The following is a 21,178-nucleotide window of genomic DNA, read 5'->3' as shown; positions in this document are numbered from 1 at the left end:
AAAAGGCACTCTGTGCTCTTCTGCCGCCGCGCACCGGAGGCCGTCCGCGCCTCCCCAGCGCTTGCTGGGGGCAGCCTGAAAGAGGCTGGAAGCAAGGAGGACTGCCGCCGTGGCCCGCTGGGCCGACCCAGCGACGACGGGGGCTGCCGCTTCCAGGGACGCCCAAGGCAAGCGCTGCCGGCACAGCGCGGAGGTGCCCGGCGAGGGCAGCGCACCTGGGCGCCCGGCAGCAAGCCATGACCACCGGGCCGCGAGGCAGCGCCTGAAGGGGCTGGAGACGCGACGTCTTCTTCCCGTGGGTGCACGACCCGGCCCTCAGCGGGAGCGGGCCCTGCCGCCCCCCGGGGTACCCCCGAGGGGAGTTATTCGCTCAGGCCGCGAGAGCCAGACGGGAGGTGGCGGAGGGGACGCGCCGCGCCCCCGCTGTCCCCTCAGGCAGGCCCTGCCCCCCGGCGGGCGTTGCTAGGAGACCGCCCCCTCCCGCCTCCGCCCGCGAGGCCCCGCCCCCAGCCGCCCCGTTGGCGCCGCGCTGTCGAAGGGCGTGGCCGACAGGCCGCGGTCTCCATGGCAACGGCGCGGACGCAGGCTCCTTGCCCCCGCCTGCCCGCCCCGCCATGTTGGCCGACGAGCAGCAGGAGGAGGATTTCCAGCGGTTCCTCCGCCGCGTGGACGACATCAGTGAGCGGCGCGGAGGGGGGCGGCGGAGGGGGCGCCTCCTCCCCCTCCCCCCCCTCCCCCCCCTCCCCCCGCGCTCCGTGCGCCGCCGGAGAGAGCCGGGCCGCGGGGCTATGGGAGCGGGGGGCGCTCGGGCAGGGCCCCGGGGGCGCCCTGTGGAGGCGGCAACGGAAGGGAAATGGCGAGGAGCAGAGCTCTCCCCCCGCGCCTTTTCCCCTTCCCCAGGCTCCGCGAGAGGGGGGAGCTGAGGCTTCCCGGGTGCCCGGGGCTGCTTCCTAGAGCTATCGGTGGTTTTTTTGGCCGATGCGGGAGCTACAGGTAGCTCTCCGAAGTGGGAGGAAGATTCGCCGGTGAATGTTTCCATTTATAAATGCTCGTCTGGTCGCCGGTGGCTTCAAAGGCATATGTGAGCTCTCCCAGGGTTACCCAAGTTCATGTGTCTATGTCTGGTTTTTCTTTCCCTTTTTTAGCCAATTTAGTTGAAGGCTTGAACTCCACAGACCCAACTGTCCAGGAAAAAGCCCTTGCCGAGACAGAGAACAGGCTCCGTGATAAAGAGGCTAGTGAGGAGGAAGAATGCAGGACAAAGGCGAACAGAACAGTGATCAACACGCGAGCTTCCGTAAGGCTTAACTCTTCCTTTGCAATTTAAACCGCGCGTGCTTGAGGTCTTTTAAATGATGTGAATTCACACATCTTGCCCCAGAGGAAAAAGCTGGGAAGAAGGCATACAAATATACTTTGAACATGACTTGATTTTCTTCACTAGCAATCTTATTGGAAGATACTTAATGTTGTGTTTTGTCTGAAGACTGCTATGAAAACACAATATTTCCCTTGGACTTATAGAAGCTGGATGCAACTATGCAGATGCCACAAAACGTAGCTTCTACTTGCACTTCAGGGGATTGAGCAAAGCTAGTGGAAGACATAAGAGTCCTTTCGTTAATTTCATTAGGCTTAGGTTCATCTAGTAAGATCTGGACCTCAATGATTTGCCTTATTAAAGATACAAATAGAAGCTTTCTGCTACTTCTGAAAGCTTTACATTCTTTGTTGAAGTGTCAGTTTGACATTCCCACTGTGTTTCAGTGCCTCTGTCACTTTGAACAACTGAACCGCGTGCTCCTTTGCTGCTATGGATTTTCCTAAAATACCTGCATATGAACATGGGAACATGTGTTTCTCTTTTTTAGGGCATGGAAAATGTGGAAGCAGTGAATTCAGGTAGGATATTGTTCCCCCTAATACTTAGTTCCTCTTCAGTCTTATTCTGGCCGAGTTAAGGTGAGGATTGCTGTTACCTCATGCAAGGCCTAAGCTCACTCCCATTACAGTCAAAGCTAATTTTTCTTCAGATTTTAATGAACATTCAGTCAGATTAAGCAACACATGCATGAGTCTTAGCAGTATGGCTGCATTTGTTCATAGGGAGGAAGCATCTTGGTTTAGTTTGTCATCCAATCCTGGCTTTTCATCTAAAATTTCATTATTCCATATTTAAAAGAAACAAGGTTATCTCTAGAGATGAGCTGCTTAGAGGCAAGTGTGCAAATTCTGAATTGGTAGGATGGCCTTATGTATAATAGGTTATCGTTCACTTCACTTTCCAGTTTGATACTGGATTATTGAAATGTCCTCTTAAGACTTTCTTTGCGGAGAAATGACTTGGAAATACCTCAAAAATGACTTTTGTCTCATCTGCAGTAGGATTTTAATGAAGTGTCTTTTTTGTTTGTTTTTGGCTGAAACTCCACTAACTCTCCTGGCTCAAAGACGGCTTTCTGGCAGTTTTGGAAAAGGATGCGAAAGAGCGTGCTAAACGAAGAAAGAGAAATGAACACCTAGCGAATGGTAATTGCTAAAGTCTTTTCTAGCTAAAGTCTTCAGGAACTATTTAGAAGGGACTGGATGATTTAACAGGCTGTTGTGCTACTCTCTGACTGCCACTCTTATGCACACTGAGGTAGTGATGTGGTATTTCTGAGTTCGGTAATTTCTGCACAGTGTTGATTAGCTGAAACAAGGTTATATACAGTTATATACAGTACAGTTGCTGCAACACATTTTTCTCTCTACTCTTCTCCTTATGATAAAGTTTTGGGATGGAGGGAGAGAGTTTCAGTATTTGAAAACTAGGCTGAGCAAAGCAAAGACAAATGCTCAGAGTATGTGTTCTAAAGGATGAACGGAGGCCGTGTACGTGAGATAGCTCAGAAGTCTCTTACAAAGTATGGCTGATGACAGCTGCAGAAGAGCTGTGATTGTTGCAACAGGAGAACACGGCCTCTGTTTCTTCCTCAGTCGCCATTTGGAAGCAAATGTTATTTTGAATGTGTGTATGTTGTTCTACAGCTCTGAAAGAGAAAGGAAATGTTGCCTTCAGGAAAGGAGACTATGTCACCGCCATTGAGAAATACACTGAAGGTCTAGAAAAGCTGAAGGACAAGCAGGAGCTTTACACAAACAGAGCACAGGTCAGCATGCAAAAGCGAGCCACCAGTATACTGCTTTCAGGGTACTATTGCCAAGATAGAACGCAAAAGGGTCCTCTGGGTGCAAGTGCTTCAGCAAATGCATTGCACGATTTATATGTATCTTGTGTACCTTTAAAAGCTAGTAATGTGTTACGAGAAAATCCAAAGGAATCTGAAAGGTCGAAGTTCAGGTAAATTGTATGGAGGAGGACCTCAGCATTCAAGTTGCTTTACAATGGCATTAGAGACCTGATTTCTTGCCAAGAGATTATGGTATTCGTTGGTCTGTCTTGCTAAGATGACTCATTTGTAGTATCTCAACGTCTTATTACAGTCTTAATGAAAGAATTGCACAAAGATCATTAGAGATGTAAATTATTTGCTTTCTATCTAATGTCTCTGAATTCCAGAAAGCTTTCCCTGCTGTGTCTGATCCTTGCTGAGAGTGCAGTCAAACCTTCTCCCTCTTTGATATGGCACAGGTCAATCCCTGCTCCCTCAAAAGAAGTAAAAATTGTCTCATGTATAGTTTTCTTGAAATGCACTACCTTGTTTTCAATTATCGTTTTTATAGTTGCAGAATGATAACGTTTCTTTTGTGTTCTCTACTTGTCTGGACTAATCCATACGTGTGCATTGAATTCTCTCTCTTTTTTTTCATGTTTATTCTAAATGACAAACAACCACAGTGAGATGGGAGAAAGGTTAAGAAACTGCTGATAATCATGCTTTAAAAAAAATCCATGTATAGGCAGATCAACAGGCTAATTTTTAGTTTATGTTTGCCAAATAGTTAGGGGAAGAAGTACTGAATAGTCTTAATTTTTCTGCCTGGACTCTCTTGGTTTTTAATTTCAGGCCTACCTGAAGATGCACGAATATGAGAAGGCCATTGGTGACTGTGAATGGGCTTTAAAGGTAACTTCAGGTTTCTGTCTTTTGTGATCAGGTCAAGTGCCCATGGGAGAAGGATTTGGGTATAATGATGGTGTGGAGACAACTCATTAATGGAAATGAAAGAATGTGGTGGTTTACAGATTTGTGCATCCATTTTGCTTGCTACAAAGAAATTAACATTTCAGTGCTGCCTGTATGGAAAAGTTTTCTGTCTCTTAGGAATTTGTAATTGAAACATTTGTGGTAAACAGTTTATTATCACTTGTAACACAAATTGGCAGACAATGTCTTGTCCATCTTTCTCTTAAAAAAAAAAAAAAAACACACACACACAAAGAGGAACTATTCATGTGCTGATGGAACAGGTGAAGATAATATAAAATACTGAAAAGCTGAATCCAGATTCAGTTGTGTTACATCAGCGATGCCCGTTGAGTATGATGTGATTGAGAGAGCATTAATAATATTTGCAGCCTCATTTCAGGAAATCAGTATTTTTCAAAAAGATGATCGAGCTGGAAGAGATCAGCTAGTCTATTAGCACTGAGTTAGATGTTTCTTAATTTTTCTATACAGCTAGTGACAATTAATACTCATGTCATTCTAGAACTAATCAAAAGAGATGTGGAGGTTCTATTAAGGCCTAACATACAAGCCTCACACAGCAAAAAGTGGCTTGCATGCAGAAAATGTGCAATAACACAAAGGCAGCCTGAAGTTATAAGAGTCAGAACAATCTCTTTGTTAATTGCCCTGCAGTTGAAGGAGGATCTTACTGTACAGTTGAGTTCTTGGCCACATTTTTCTTGCCTTTAGATGCCTAGTGAATGCTTCTGGCTTCAAAACATCAGGGTGTTCCCTAGCTATGGTTTTTGATTCCACCCTTGCCATTTTGCTTTCAAGTGGGGGAAATACATTGGTTTCCCTGTGGTACAAAATTCTGACAGTGTTCTTTACTTTTTTTAATTTTTCCCCATCACTCTTTATCTTAACATCAGTTGACTCCATGGTCTTCCTTATCATAGTTCAGTACAGAAATTTAAAATGCTTGCAGGTGTATGAGAATAAACTGCTACATGGGAGTAAGCATACTTGAAAAAATTTAACCTGGACAGCTGAATTGCATTTTAAGTATGTGTCGTGTCTTGATAAAATATGTCCTTAGGCACCTTACTTGGAGACTCTAAGATCTTACTGTTATTGTTATATACATTTTTATGCCTAGGGAATCTATTAGCTGTCAGGTTTGGAAAGGTGGAAGCAACGGAAACCTTACAAATCTAGAATTCATGTGAAGGTGATGGTAGACGTCCTCATGCAAGTCTAAATGTTACCTAAGAGCGTGAGAGTCTGCTGGAATTACCTAAAGGCAGTTTTCTGGGATGGATGTTAGCACCAGCTGCTTCCAACCTTTACGCAGACCAAGGCCAAAGCCTATGTTCCTTGCACAGGCAAAAGGGGAAAGTTAGTACCTGAAAGTAATTCAGTGTGTAGACATTAGATTCCTCTAGTAGAAGGTGTGAATATCTCCTATGCTTACCATTACTTTTGGGCAGTTATAACTGTGTTAGCCAGAAGTCTGGAAAAATATGTAATGATTCAAAACTCTGAACGCTTTGAGGTGTGTGGGGTTTGTTTTTGTTGTTTTGTTTTGCTAGGTTTTTTTTTTTTTTTCATCTTTTACACAGTGCGATGAAAAATGTATTAAAGCCTATTTTCAGATGGGGAAAGCTCACCTGGCACTTAAACACTTCAGTGAGGTAAGTTGACTAAGTCTTGCGGGCATACAGCCATATTTTGTTTTGTTTTTGAACAAATTTGTGATTAAATGCAAGATACTTTACTACATTCCTAACAAACTTAACCCTTTTAGTACAAGCCCCACAAAACTTCAAAAATTATGAAGAGCCCAAAGAGAGCAGGCAAGATCAAAAGCATTTCTGATTCTTTCAGAAATGCCGGTAATACAGTAATTATAGAAGATGGACTACGCAAATCTATACCAAGTCTGCCTTGGATTTCCTGGCAGCTCAGACGGTTCTTCCTTGTCCCAAACCTGTGATCAGTTTAATTGGGAACATACACACAAATCAAATCCCTGCTGATAGTTTAAAAATGAAGGAACTATGTGTTATGCGTTATTTGCTGTTTTATCACTGGAAACTTGGCTTGTTTTGTTCCTACTAGTATATTCCTAGGTTTGCATTTCAAATTTTCCTTTTCATTTAGAATAGCAGACTTAAGTAGTGCCTGATGATCATAGTCATCTGGCACTTCCAATTGTGAAGGTTTTGACTTGTCTCTCTTTATAATTTTTATTTTTCACACTTACTGAAAGTGTTGTGGTCCAAAACCTGTTCAACTTAAACAGAATGAATCTGTCTAGGATAGACTTTTTATCATCTTCCCATTTCATCTTAATTTAAGAGTCTGCTCTCTGTTAAGTCCAGGCAGTGCTATCAGAAGATCTTAGAAATTGATCCCCAAAAGGAAAGCTTATTTAAAGGTAAGAAATCTAAATTTTATACTCTGTGGCCTTGCTTTCTAATCAAAATGCAACATAAAATCAAATGCACTGCCCTACTTTTCAAAACTTTTAATGGAGTCTTTTCATGCAGCTTTTGTGTCCAGCTGTGGCTTGTGTTTAAGCCCTGTGAAGCACAGCCATGGGTCGTTGTAGAAAGTCGAGTGCTCCCTCTGTCATGGAGCCAGTTTCATTTTTTTGACTTGAAGCTTTACTGTGTTAGAATACTTAATCTAACCGGATTTTACTTTCTTTTGATTTCCAAGATTGCATGAATGAAGTAAACTTAGAGGAAAAAAGAATGGATGAGGAAGAGAAGGCGCTGAAGGAATTTCAGTCTGGCAAGTTTACAGCTTTGTCCGTGAAAGAACTGCTGCACAAACTTGATAGGCCTGACCAGAACATCCTCTACTATACTGGAGGGATCAGAGTTTTGACAGGAGCCATGAAAGACTGTAAGTAGTTGATGCCAAGTTTGTTGGTTATAGGGGAGTTGGAATCCAAGTAGACAGATATTTTTAGGAAAATTGGAGTAGGTTTTGAAGGATCAGGAAGACTCTGTTTAAAAAAGACAAATCAACAGTATGTTTGATATGTCAAAGGTTTTGTCCAGCAAATCTATTTTCATACCTAAATTGATAGCGTAGCTGAACTGCTAAGACTCCTCAGGGATTCAAGCATTGATTTGGATCATTTAATTTGTTTTGGAATGTTTGTAATTGTTGGTTAAAGCATATTGATTTGCAAAGCCAGTCTTACGTTTTAAGTCTTCCTAAAAAGCCTTTAAAGTTGTCAATCATTCTGTACAGTGCCTGGCATGAATTAGAACAGTCTTCAGCTTTAAAGCTGTTTCTACTTCAATTAGTGTTCTGAGGACTTTTTCTCTTTTAATGATGCAACCCCCCCCCCCCCCCCGCCCCAAGCTGTTAATCCAGTGACCTTATCCTTTAACACTGTATTACAGAAGAGCAGGAGTCTGCCTTGATCGTGATACATCAGCCAGAGGGTTCACAGGGCTTATTTGGTTATATCTATTTTTTCAGGCACTGAGCAAACTTTATTTAGAACAAATGATGGATTCAGTATCATCAGTGACAACAAGGTCATAAGACAGTAAGTGCTCTCCGAAGGAGAACAGTAGGGCGTTACAACACGAGGAAATGAAAAGATATTTTCAGGAAACACAATCGCCATGTGAAATTCAGATGGAATGACTGAAAGATAATGTAACAACAGATTTTACTGTTTGAATAGACCAACTGCTATCTGACCTTTAGACAAATAGTGCTCTCTTGGATGCAGTGGACAAAATTGATGGATTTCTGCTTCCGTCTCTGATCTCCTGTTTCTGTACTCCATCTCTAATGGTGAGAGCAGGTTTGTTAACCTGTTGTAAATGACCCTCTGATGTAAAAGCTTAGTTGCTTTAAGAGTATCTGGCTAGACTCCCTGCTCCTATAAATTGACATAGGTAAATATCTGGCTCCCTAGCTCTGTAATGTAATCTGAAGAACTATTTAACCCTATAATCAAGGAAGAGGACCATCCCTGGGCACTTGTCTTCTGCCTTTTATAGCATATATGTTCTTAGCAGCCATTATATTGTGTTTTAGGTATTTGTCAGATTTGTTTCTTGATTACTATGTAAATTGCTTCCTAAACTCTGTCTTAGGTGGGATCTATTCTCTGAAGGTGTATTTGAGTCAGGTTCAGATAGACAATGGAAACCAAAGACCTGTGCAAAAGATTTGATTTGCATTTTTTGCACAACGAAGTTGATTCAGAACATGATGTGGTTAAGCAGGGCAAGCAATATTCTTTTCAGTTTCAATTGTCTTTTGCTCATTTTAACAGCTAACATTTCTACTTTAGGGGCTTCTGTGCAGAGAGAAAAAACACTGCTGAAGTGGATCTGTGTGTCTCTCTTCTCTTCCTTTGGCAAGCTGTCTGCACTGGGAATGGTAAAACTGTAATCAACACTAATCATTGCTAATGCACTGTTAGTATGGTGCTTACTGTGTCTAAAACTGTTTTGTACAAATATCACTTCCTCAGAGCACTTAGGTGTAGACTTTACTATAAAAAGGGTTTGCAGGTCAAGTGCAAGTGCTGGAGATGGACTTCATCTCGTGAGGGATACAACTGCCAAAATTGCGGTTGCTGCTGGAATTTGCAGTCTGCTTCAGTGAGCACCTTAAGACTACTTAAGGAGTGGAAAGCAAGTTATGTGTGATTATTGCTTGCTGTTAGGATAGTGTCACTTCTATTTCATGTCTCTTTTTTGTTTTGTTTTTAAGAAGCTATACCATTAAAAGCAGATCTGTATAGAAATGCCATTGGAAAAGGGTGAGGTTGCTATCTTTTGGCAACCAGGGAATCAGTAATCACTGTAAGGTAGTCTTTGCCTCTAGTTCTACGAAGTTTGCAGGTAGAGGAGAAACGTGCCAGAGTGAGGGCAGTGGAGAAACGTAGCAGACTGACACCCAAGGAAGATTCAGAATGCTTGGAGTCAGCGTTTGAGCTGACTTGTGTGCCATGGGATCCAGCTGACATTTAAGACCATGTCTGTGCTTCAAGTGAAGGGGAAGACCTGATTTATATTTTACCTGTAGATGGTTAGCAGTGAATTTTGTATATATACATATATATATATATATAAAATATATATATATATGCAGGTTCACGTACAGGTTTAGCTCCATGTGCGTGCCTGGTAGGGCTTGAACAGCTTTGTGCCTAGCAGTTTGCAGACAGCTGATGAAATAGCCACGTGGAGAGAAGGAGCATTCTGTGCTCATGATTCTACTGACTGTTCTTCTGTAGCAATGCATGCTGCCCAAGAAGCTAGCATATTGCTAGTGAGAGTAGAAATTTAAACATCTAAATATATTAAAGCAGTGGAGCTGAGAGAAGAGTAGTGGTGTTCTACCTTACCATTGCTCTGCAAGGCTGTTACGCAAGATGAACAAATGAGAGGGAATGAGCCCATTAGTGGATGAAAAAGATATTAAACCTTTTAAATCATCCTCTAGAAAGAAACCTTAAGAGTAACAGGGGTTTCATTGTGCATGACTGATCATAAATCTCCTCTTTTTCAGAGGAAAATCAGCGTCTTCTGTTAACTCACCCTGATATGAATGTACAACTGTCCAAATTGCTTTCTTCTGGGGTACCAGAGATCCAAAAGGAGACCTTGGCACTCATCTCCGTCTACTCAGAAACTGATAACGGGAGGAGACTGCTGGTCAGGCACCAGGACTTAACCAAGTAATAAATGCTACAGCAATTCAGAAAATTTTCCATTTTCCCTGGGCTCCCAGAGGTTCAAACTCATTCCACTAGCACCAAGCTGAGCAGTAGATAACTGGCAAGCTTTCTGAAAATTTGTAGGAACCCGATAACTTTGAGACCTCTGCCCTAGAGTGGTAGGCCTGCTTGAGCAAAAACACTACAGTACTGGAGCAGCAGAGGTAAGAAGTTAGGTATGTGGGGACACCTGCCTTGGTAAACCTTCTAACTGTACATGTTTGTGAAGCTAAGTAGAAAGGACTTATTCTCAGAGATGTTTATGTAATTTTGAGGCATAATTACTGTTCTAAAACAGTAAGTGTATTTGTGTAGCACTCTAGCAAGCACTCTAGCAAGAACTTGCATTGTTATCTCTTAATGGCTCGGGGTTCCAAGTTGCTATTCTCTCATCCTCTGGCAAAAGGCATTTATGATTATTCACAGTGCTGCAATGACTCAGTAAGTGGAGAAAGAAATGAGTCTGTTACCTCCTTACTGTTGTCCCGTTATTTCCTTCTACGGTTAAGCAGAGGAGAAAATCTAATGTAGTGGTTTGCATTAGATGGTTTGAAGTAACTGATGAACAGAAAAGATTCTCCAACAGACGTATGCACTTCAGTATATGATACATCACATGAATTCCAAGACCTCTTTCCTCAAAGGGAAGGTTGATGAAACAAGCCATGTGTGAGAGGAAGTTTAATCAAGGCAGGTAATGTTGCTGTGGCTTGAAATATCAGGGCCTGAAAAAATTTTTCTGTCAGCTTCTGAAAAAGATTCTAAGACCAATTACCAGAAAAGTGAGGATGTTTGGAAGGCCAAGTTGCAAGTACTGAACTTGTTAGCTGCTGGGCTCATTGCCAAAGCAGGAGGAGTTCGTTCTGAACTGCAGCCCTGGAGGAGGGTGGCAGGGAATTTCAGCTCAGCAGAGGAGCATGTGGGAACCCCAGGTACTGAAATGGTGTGAATGTGTGTGCAGCTCCGCATCCTAAAGCTGCAAGCACACTGTTCCAAGAGCTGAAAAGGTGACGACTGGTATGATGATCTTTCCATTCCAGCAGGAGATGAAGTTTCCGTTGCTGCTTGGGGAGATTAGTGCCTCCAGTGCCGTTGTGTTTTCTCAATACGTTCTTTTCAGTCATTCACTAGTTCTTTTCAGTCATTCACTACCAACGCTCTGACCTTCCTCACATGTGCTTACAGTCCGTTGAAATCTGTTGAAAGCTGAGTACTGTGCTGATTGTGTCCTCTGTCCTGACTAGTGCGTTCCGCTTATCTTTCCTTAGGAGGCTTGCCAGCAGCAAAGCAGCTCAGTTTCAAATGTCTTGTGGAACTTATATGCTGATGAAATGTTTTAACATTGATGGACGTTGGTGCATCTCTGTTAAAATCAGTGCAGTTGTGCAAGGAAGTACAATTTTGCAAGAGAATCTAGTGCCGAGACCTTGTTGCAGTGGCAGTTAGGTGACTGAATATGTTTGGAGGATTTAGTATATTCATCTTGGCTGAACTCCTACTGAACTCAAAGGAGTTTAAGATCACAAATTGTACTGGCGTACCTAAAATGCGATTTTGATCCTTACTTAAACCAAAGTTGACATAAGTTTGTGTATTTTTAACAGGTGGCTACAGATTTTGATGATGTTCGTCAACAGCGCTGATGCCAGGGCTAGCAGTGCCATGAACATACTGACTGATCTAACCAAAGAGGAGAAGTAACTTGCATTTCTTCATTTATTTTTAGAAAGTTGTTCTTTGAAACGCACTAAATGACCTTATCACTGTTTCTAAGGGCAACTTGCAGAGCTGTATGCTAAATGCTCTTTTGTCCCATAGACAAAGAACCACTTTACATGTGTACTAGTAGATAAGAAGCTTTGTTTGAAAGAAAAGGATTTCTGTATCTTGTAGTCCTTCTGAAACCAAGGCCTATAACGTATTTCTATGGCTGATACAAACTCTTGCCATCAGGTTTGCCCAAACGTAAGTCGGAACAAATTTGACTTATTAGTTTAGATCATAACGTAGTCTTTAATCATAAAGAGGATATTGAGAAAACGAATATATTTGCTTATTTAAATTATCCATACTGTTTTAAACCTCTCCAACTAGGACTTAGTTCCTGTACCTAGATGGTTTGCCGGCAGTGAAGTTGTTTAACTTGTGTTTTTGTTGCTGTGGTGTTGCTTAGTTTGTGTGATGTTTCCCTAGAGCTTTAAGCGTTTGATTATTGCTTTCTTTATCCTCAACAGATTCCAAACCCAGTGTCGCATCACGTTTTCCACGGGTGTTTTACCTTTATTCAGCCAGTTGCTGGTATGAAAGATCTCGGTTCCTATATTTCTTGGTAACTTGGATATAATATCTCTCATAACCATTCTTTAGTTTCACAGCCAGTTGCTTACAGATCAAACTCCTCTGTGGTAGAACTATACGCTCTGGACTGTGTTGCAGAGCCCACTGATAATATGTCAGGCCAGGATTTCACTTCTTAACTTGGCTCTAGACTGTTTTTGTTGAGACTCTAATGCACTGTCACTAACTGATTCTGTCTTGGATAGTGACTTTTCCATCCCTAAAGTGAAAGATCAGGGTTAAAAGATGACACTAGGTCACAAATGAAATAAGTGTAGCAGTTCAGGTCCCTTTACTAGCTATCATTTATTTGCACTGTAAACTTATTTACAACACTGTTAGTACAAAAACCTGCCCTCAGGAAGAAGGGAGATGATACAGAACATGGGTTCTGTTGCAAAAGGGCAGGTACAGGTGTAGCTGGAGAGCAAAATACTTTTCCGTTTCTCCAAATGAGCATGAAGAAAATGCAGTACTAACAGCTTTTTTTTTTTTCCCCCCCCCCCCCCACTGCTTGCTTTTCTCTCAGTCTAAGCACACCTTACTGGAATTATGACTACAGCAGAAGCTGTTATGTTCTGTGATCCCAGTACATGATAGTAGGCAATATTTGCAATCCGAGGTCAGGAACCACAGAAACTCTTTCCTCAGCCATGTGATTTTTTTCAAAATGGTCTCAGAGGATTTAGTTGTGAAAATGAAGGTAACTTGCAAGCTTTGGACATTTGGAATTTAGTGCTAATAAGAATAGTGCTAGAATTCTTGTTTCCATTGCCAGAGGGATAGGAACACCCATGTGTTGTTTCCTTGTTTGCTCTTAAAACTTATTTTGCTCTTCTGTTTTTAGACCTCTGTCCAGCTGGTGAAGCAGACAGCCCTCTCCCATTGCATTGGCATCCTGGGGAATCTGTGTGCAGACGTAGTCATCCGAAAGCAGATGGCTGATTGCCAAGAGTGCTGGCAGGCCTGCTTAAAGCTTGTGGTAAAGAGACTTGATTGTACCCCAAAACAGTGTTTTCAGACTCATTTCTTGTGGAAATGACAGTTGTGTGATCCTGTTTGTCTGCCTCCCCTAATAGCTCTGAAGCGTTAACTGATACTGCTCAAATCTGACCTCTCGATGAAGGTCTCAGAGCTGCCCATTGCTCACGAGTTGAGTTGATAGGTAGGTGGAGGAGCGAGGTCGCATCAGTGGTCCCTTTCAGGGTACCGATGCAGTATGAACTTGGTCCTTAGCCAATAAAGAATTCACAGCGTGGGAAAAGGTTTTCTGAATTATTTAAATATCAGAAGTCTCAGTTCGGAGAGTGCAGCTTTAGACACTGAAGTCAACCATAAGAACAAATTTGTATGAAAGAGGCTTCACTAGCTCTGGTGCTCACAGGTCTTTATTTTCCCTGGAGTTCATGGTGCATCAGAGGAACAATTATCAGTAGGTAAGCTCACAGTAGAATGAGGAGATGCACAGTCTGAACCTTTGAATTGAATGCACTCTTCTCTCTCCTATGTATAGGATGAGTGTCTTCCTGGTGGCAGCACACCTGAATACCAGGAGTGCTTGTTTGCAGTGCTGGGCCTAATGATGAACTTACTGCTTGAATCAAATGCAGCCATCCAGGTAAACAAGATGTGTGAATGTTCCTTTAACCTTCTTGCTTTAATCGCTTCCCTGGAGATTTAGAATTGCTTGAGCAGTTACAGCATCTTCCACCCTGGTTACTGTAAATGCGCCTGATGCAAAGCCACTGAAGTCATACCAGAACATTCAAATAGAGTGGAGGCTGGTGGAGAGGGGATGACCATGGAGTATCATGAAACTTGGAGTCTGCACAGGGGAGGGCTTGGCTGTGCTATATAGATCTAGAGCCTTCTTTCATCTTAAACGTGGTGAAGAACTTCAAGGCCACCAACAATGGGTTTTGCTGGTAGTTGATTTTTTTTTTTTTTTATTTTCATTTTTATTGGTGTTTAAGGTGATCGTTAAGGGTAGTTGACAATTTGAGAAGTCTAAGAAGTGAGACAATTTAAGGAATTTTCGTTACCTCCACCAGCCACGTACACACATTTATTACAAAAATAGTGTAAAGTACATATAGTACCTGTCCATAGCAGTAAAAATGTTTTGTTTTGCATCAGTCTCCAGTTACTGGATATTTGCAGATGCTCAACATATTCCAAAATTATGTAAAACTAAAAATTCCGTCAAGGAAGTAAATTTTTTTAAATTACGGTTGGGCGCTGAAGAGTTAGTAACTTACTGCCATGCATGTCTTAAAGTCTCTATTGGGTTCTTTCTTGTAGATTAACTTTCCTTTTTAGCCCATTTCTGCCCTAACATTTCACTCAGTCAGGTGGATCTGAAGCAGTCAGGTGGACCTGAATTTTTCACATTGTTTTTTCAGTGCTTTGCTGTGGACATAAGCAGGAGATGCATGTCTCTCCTCAGCAGTAAGGATGGAAGGATTGTGACAGTAAGTGGATATCAGTGGACTAGGAAGAGAATGTGTTAGCTGAACTGAACCCAAATTATTCAGGGCAAACTACTGCCCTATGCAAGTCTTTTGGAAGTCTGCACATTAGACTTTGAAGCCTAAGAAAAATATGTGCAATTATTGTCAATAAACAAGTAATATACTACTTGTATTGCTCAATTCTTGATGCTTTTGTTTGATATGATAGGGTTCTCCATGTTCTCTTGAAATCTATTTCTATAAATTCATACAAAGCCTTTAGGATGGTTTTTGTTATAAAACTCTTTTGAAGTGTTAAATCAATCTAGAAGCAAAGAAACAAGAGCAAATTGGGTGTTTAACAGCTGTTTCTTTTTACAATTCTTGTATGTGAATCATTCCTAGGAGATTATACTCACGTTATTGTGTGTGTGTGTGTGTGTGTGTGTGTGTGTGTGTGTGTAACTCCCACAGATAGCAGTTCTCCGTGGCAAATTGGTAGGAGTAGATGTCCCAAATGGGAGTGCTAATTGCTTCTAGCTGAACTTACACGAACAGTTCTGATCTGTTTTACTTGCATCTAATTTGACTCAGTACCAGCAGTGCTGCGCTAGTTTCTACTGTGCATGTTTAGTGTCCCCTCTCTCTGCACAGCTTCTAAAGGCTCAGTGTGGAGTTCAGTCTCCAATAAGAAGACAAAGCCATGTCCTAAAGATGTTATGTTCGTTGTATTTCTGTAAATTTTTCTTTTTATCAGTTTATCTACTTTGATTTTACTCTGCCAGCTGCAAAAAGAAAATAAATTGAAAACTCCTAACATGGTTGTCTGGACAACTGAACATAATTTTTCTTTTCTCCCATACTTTTCTCCTGAAGAGAGCCATCGGAGTGCTAAGTCGCATCCTGCCAGCATCCTCCTCGGCAATAGAAGAAGTAGTGAAAGGAGGAGTGGTGAAGAAAATGATCAAATTCTTGAAAGTAAATTAACAAATTTCACTTTATTCTATTCTTATAGTCCCTCAAGAAAGCCTACCAAGTTGCCCCTATGTTTAGCCTGCTTTCCCAAGAAGAAAGAATCTGCTAACTCTGGTGCACATCTGCATTTGTGTTGCCTATTGTCTCAGGGGGACTGTGCTCTCAAATGTAATTTTAAGGAGTTAAGGTCCCTTGTAGTCTGTAGCCAATTGCTTTAGTAGTTTCTATATGAGCCAGATACCTGTGCCCATGCACACAGCTCTACTGAGGAGACCTGTAAATTCAGGAATCCATTATTGCAGATGCATCTTGAGGATTAAAGCCTAAGACTGGGGTGATCTAATTCAGACCATTGAAAACAATGGAGCCCTCTTCACTGATTTATCAGGGAGTGCTGAATCAGGCCAAGGTACAACTTCAGTCTAAACTTATATGTTCTTCAATCTACAGAAACTGTTTTGCTTTACATCTGTGTGTCCAGCCTAATGCATATCCACTCAGCTCTATTTGGATGCTATAGAATCACTATGATGCGGATAAAATTAGCATAGAAAAAGGCTGTGGCACCCAGCCCAGCTCTTGTAACTTGCAAGCATCAGAGAAGTTAGTAGTTACTTTGAAAGGAATCGGGCTCCGGAGCTTCAGGGAATTATTTTATGTATACTGTTGGGGGGAAAGAAATGGCTCTTGCCTCACTTCCAGCCTGTGTTCTAAGATGGTATTTTATGCACTCCAGTTATATGGCCAAAGTTCTTAATTTCAAATATCAGTGTTAAACTCCAGTGGGCTGAATGACCTGGTGACAGCTTGAATTTCTCCTTTGAAATGATTTTAACGTTCTTCAGTGTTGTACAGTGCAGAGTCAGTTTCATAAACAATACACACACACTCTCTCTCACTTACTCACTCCAAAGTTTCTTTACTCTGCCCTTTACTGTGTAGTAAATCTACCTCTTTAATAGTCTTATTTCCTTATTGGTTATTAATTTTTGACAATGCTCCTCTGATGTCAATTTGCAAAGCACATTTATTCTTGTGGGTGTCCCATTAAAGGTCAGGTTATTATAGCATGAGGTCTGAGTCACTGAAGGTCTGTGTCTGAATACAGTCATGAGCTAATGTATTTACAGAGATGAAGGGGGGAGCCAAGACGTATACTTTAAAAAGGTCTTCATTTGGTATTTGTGCTTAGGCATAAGAAGTACCTAAATATCTCCATGGTACCTAAGCTATTCTCTGTCCTTGAGTAAGTTGGGGTATAAACTGTATGTAATATTTTCTTAATGCGTTTCCTTTATTCCAATAAAAATCTAGGCTGGAGGACAGGTCACATCCAATTATGCTATAAAGACCCTTTCCATCTGCACCAAAAGTAACAGCCAAGCTCAAGAAGAGGTGGTGAAGTCAGATAAAAGTAAGTGACAACTTCGCTAATTGGAGAGCGAACGCAGAGATGTAATCGAAGCATCATACTTTCTTCCCTTCTCAAACAACTGAACATTGATTCACTCCTGCAAGAACTCTAGCCATGTTTTTTGAGCACTGTGCCATTTTACCTCCTGAAATAGTGCTTAATGAGCCTTGGCTCTGTGCATAGATGGATATCTGCGCATCAGATTATGAGCCTGAGCTATAGAAGTTGTGCTTTACTTTAGTGAAATGGCTTGCTGCATTTTTTCAGGGCCATGAATCTGTATATATTGAAAATATTACCTCTTAACTGTAGGAGTAGGGACCTATTTCCACAAGTTAGTGGCTAAAATAAGATACTGTATTTAGACATTTGATTTCCAGAGGCTGAGTTTGTTAATAATTTCCTTTAACTTTATATATAGAAATTTGTCCCGACATTAAAAGGAAATGGGTTGGAGGAAGAGTAATAATATCAAACAGGCGTCTTTGAGTATTTTGAGTTACTAATATTTGTTCTAGTTGTGTAGAGTAACACTACTTAGATTGCTTTAAAATCTAGGTTCAATTAGTGCTAACGTGATTACGACTAAGAATGCTTAAGTTTTATCTGGATAGCGGAATCTGTCAAGAAACTGTCAGCTTGTGTAGTTCAACTTGAACCCTAAGGATTTTAGCTCATTAAAAGCCTCTCAGAGCATCATCTTCCTTTTGTATACTCCATGTCAGTGTCACTGTCATCTGTAGATGAAGCTTTCATTTCCTTGGATGAGCAATGACACTTCACTCTGATTCTTTCCACCAAAACTCACTCTGGGTGTTCATCTTGTGAAAAGACGCTATTGTTGTCATCTCAGTTTGCCAACGCAGACAGTGTCCTGCTGCTGTGAGCCCTTTGGAGTCAAGCTGTAGTACTATGACATTACATAGCGTTCCAGCTGGGCCAGTTAGTTCAGCTTCTGCACCAACAACTGCTGGTACCGCTTTGGCAGTCTAGAGCAACCCTGCCTTTTCCGAAGACTTTCTCTTGCAACTGAAAAAAAAGGAAAACGTGATGTGATTCGGTAGAACAGATGGGACCACAAAATGAAATCAAAGCAGACTTCTGTAACCCCAGGGAAACTTCCTGCATGAGAAGGCTATGGCTGTATTTTATTTTGAAAGCAGCCTCTCTAAATGTTCCTAAATTCTGTGGCCTGAGGAGATGTTACTGCTGTTTACAGATGCCAGTAATAGCCATACAATTCTGTATCAAGAGTATAGACTAAATACTCTGCTCCTCTGTGTTAGTATAGGTTACTGAAGTAGATGGAACTGAGCTGATTCATGTTAGGTAAAGATATGTAAAGCTTTGTGGGGTTTTTTTCTTTCTTTCTTTTTTTTTAAGTTCTGTGCAGGGTCCCTTAGTCTGCAAGCAGCAAAGGTGGCATCTCCAGTTTCAGAGGAACATTTAACAAATGGAGAAACAGAAACTCCATGCTAAAGAACCCGTTAGAGTCAAGAACCTCTCTCAGTTTTGTGAGAATGGCATCTAGGCAGGAGAACCTAAGGCAGCATCTTGGATCCAGAACCTTGCTAGGAAATCGCCCCGCTCCTCCAGGCTTGCTAGAAAAATACATTTTTAGGCACAAGGCACTTCTTGGGCCTGAGGCTTTAGCTGTGCAAATAAAATGGCCTGGGGGTCTAGTGCCATTGTCCTGCATTTTATAGGTTTGACAAGTTTATTTTATTTTTCCAGAGAGCAAGTGTTTATGCTTAGCTTTGTAATCTGATCTGTCCCAAGAGCAAGCCTTTGGCGATGTGTTTCTTATATTACTTGCCCCATGTGTACTTAAATCCTCTTAATTTGAGTTTTCTTTTCAGTTCCTTGCGCTCTTGTTACTTCCGTAGGAATAGGTGTCACTGTTACAGCCAGCTGCACTTCTCTTGATGCTATTTCAATTATTATATTGTTTGCTTAACAGCCATGGGCAAGCAATTGCCAAACTGCCCAGCCACATGTCCGTGGAATCCAGGGTACTGAAACTATTACCAGAGTTGAGATAAAGGCAGGAGAAAATGTGAATGCTACGTGAGCATACTGGGGGGTATCTTGTGCAGTAACTCTCTTTCTCCCAGAGTTTGGTGTGCTGCTGAAGCTCTTAAACTCGGAGAATGAAATGATTGTGGGAAATGCTGCTTTCTGCCTTGGACAGTGCCTCGCAGTTCCTGGAGCAGCGGCGTCCTTACTGAATTCCAATGTTGTGATGATTTTGTTGAAACATGCTGGTGGCGATGCTACAAAAACTTCAGTACAGGAGAATGCAGCGATTGCTCTGGGGAAGCTTTGTGTTGCTGAACCAAGGTATTGTAAAACAGACTATTTGTTCTCATGTGCCATCCAGTTACTAGGTGAGAATTCTTGAAGAGCGGACATGGAACCTATTTAGCAACTACAGGCCAGTGGGGAAAAATTGGGGGATCCAGTAATACCTAACTAGTGTACTGAGCAAGCAAGCAGGTACTGGGGAAATAAGTAGGTCAAATAAATATCCTATGAAATCTATCACCCTTCTTCCAACTGGAATTCCCACTTGTGGTGCTGTCCCCAGAGTCACGCTTTAGGGTTCCTGTGTTATTATTTGGCTTCCTTAAATGGTTTTCAGAAGGTCATTTTGCATTGTTTTCTGATGTTGCTTTTGCTGGAAGAATGGAAGGAGGAGGAGTGATGTTATAAGTTTGTAGGGGTCAGAGAAATGAGAGCAAAACAAAAGTATAAATGTCAGCAAAGAATGTCTGTGCTGCTGCCTGCCAAGAGTATGTCAAGTCCTAGCTAGAGGCAAACTGTCAATTGCATATTGAATTGCATTCCAGAGAGGAACTGAGTTCCAGCATATTAATATACCTCCTGAACCACTGCACAGAAATCTAGGGGTAATGTTTAGCTTTAGAAGTTTGAGAACCTTGCTTCTGCTGGTAGATGGACTTCCCGAATAAGCAGTAGAGAAAGTATCCGCTCTGAGATTTGCAAAACACTCCTGAGGAATGAAAAGGAGCAACCTTATTTTGCTGGTTTTGTTAATTTGAAATATCACCTCTTGGAACGCTTTTATCAAGTATTTAGAACTTCCATTTTCTGTTTTGTGGGGAAACTAAAATAGGAGGAGTTTGAGTGTAGCATTAAACATCCCTGACAGTTTGGGCTTGGGATGCAGCAGAGCAATGGAAGCGTAACATTCTTGTTTGGTCAGTCTTGTTTGTGTCATCTCAGCGTCTTATCCTTCCTATCTGTTTTGGTCTTTTCAGGCATATTGTTCAACTGCGGGAGCTCAATGGAATGGCCATTCTGAACTCCTCTATGAAATATGTGCATAGTGGTTGAAGTCCTCAAGAAAGCTTCAGTACATGTTGTTAATATCGCTTGCTGTTGAGTATTGCTTCTTTATCCTTTAGTTCATAGGACTTGAGCAAACGTTTCAGTCCCTTTTTAAATTTTCTGCTGTTCTTCCATAGAAGCAAGTGAAACAATATCAATGAAATGTAAGAAGAAAAGTTCATTTATTATCTAGTGTAACAGTTAAAGACACAAGCTTGCATTAGACCTGTCTGTGCTGTAATAAATGATGATGACATTTCTTACTGGCAAGTTCCTTGCTGTTGAATCGTTTTAAAAACCAAGCAACATTAGACCAACAGTTTGTCTAGTCTACTTTGCAGTTTGTGTCCAGTACCCAATGTTTCAGAAGAAAATCTAAATGTTCTGCTGCTCTACAGTTGTGGAGTGAACGCTGTTTTGAAGAATCCTTTCCCCATGAGCTGTCCACTGGTGGTTAGACTATGCTTCAGGATAGCATGCTTGATAACACCTTATTTTCTGCTTAGACCTGTGGGTGCTCATACATACCTGCTTAAGTGTTTTGGTCTCTCATTTCACTAAGTGCTCAATCTCGATGATATCTTATGTCAGTGAGGTTTACAGATGAATTATGGGCTGTCTCTCCCAGCAGTGTTGTATTTACTGTCATAGTAAACTTAATCAGATTGATTCCTTTGTTCTTTTCTTTTGTGTGGTGTAAGAACAATGGTTGACCTTCCTGATCTAGGTACTTTGTCATGGCCCCTGATATTCGTCCTTAATATTCTGTTTA

The 21,178-nt window shown here is 41.6% G+C and overlaps 1 protein-coding gene across 6 annotated transcripts; it reads left to right on the top strand.

Moving 5' to 3' along the window:
- Window positions 1-534: 534 nt before the first annotated feature.
- On the top strand, window positions 535-21,075 carry TTC12 (tetratricopeptide repeat domain 12). Of its 6 annotated transcripts, none has more exons than XM_068916722.1 (21): window positions 535-678; window positions 1,146-1,297; window positions 1,872-1,902; window positions 2,452-2,529; window positions 3,031-3,152; window positions 4,011-4,070; window positions 5,738-5,809; window positions 6,495-6,555; window positions 6,840-7,028; window positions 7,617-7,686; window positions 8,446-8,534; window positions 9,672-9,840; window positions 11,484-11,576; window positions 12,114-12,177; window positions 13,064-13,198; window positions 13,730-13,834; window positions 14,619-14,687; window positions 15,543-15,644; window positions 16,956-17,055; window positions 19,170-19,395; window positions 20,337-21,075. In XM_068916722.1, the coding sequence occupies exons 1-21, from the start codon at window positions 615-617 to the stop codon at window positions 20,410-20,412; spliced, it is 2,127 nt and encodes a 708-aa protein (XP_068772823.1). In that variant the 5' UTR covers window positions 535-614; the 3' UTR covers window positions 20,413-21,075. The 6 variants fall into 6 exon arrangements, with proteins under 6 accessions (XP_068772823.1, XP_068772822.1, XP_068772824.1 ...); XM_068916721.1 differs by having other exon boundaries at window positions 6,477-6,555; XM_068916723.1 differs by having other exon boundaries at window positions 19,247-19,395; window positions 20,337-20,669.
- Window positions 21,076-21,178: the final 103 nt, after the last annotated feature.

The sequence above is a fragment of the Struthio camelus genome, chromosome 22 (assembly GCF_040807025.1).
Source record: "Struthio camelus isolate bStrCam1 chromosome 22, bStrCam1.hap1, whole genome shotgun sequence".
In the NCBI taxonomy this organism is placed as follows: domain Eukaryota; kingdom Metazoa; phylum Chordata; class Aves; order Struthioniformes; family Struthionidae; genus Struthio; species Struthio camelus.
Note: the sequence above shows the minus strand (reverse complement) of the source record. Positions and strands in the feature narration are given on the sequence as shown.

What these genes read in the sequence shown, in the direction of transcription:
- TTC12 (XM_009670200.2), top strand. Translation starts at nt 1,046, where the DNA reads ATGCTCGTCTGGTCGCCGGTGGCTTCAAAGGCATATGTGAGCTCTCCC. An exon ending in TGTGGAAGCAGTGAATTCAG is followed by an intron (nt 1,903 to 2,451) that starts GTAGGATATTGT and finishes CCTGGCTCAAAG; the next exon opens with ACGGCTTTCTGGCAGTTTTG. An exon ending in TTTACACAAACAGAGCACAG is followed by an intron (nt 3,153 to 4,010) that starts GTCAGCATGCAA and finishes TTTTAATTTCAG; the next exon opens with GCCTACCTGAAGATGCACGA.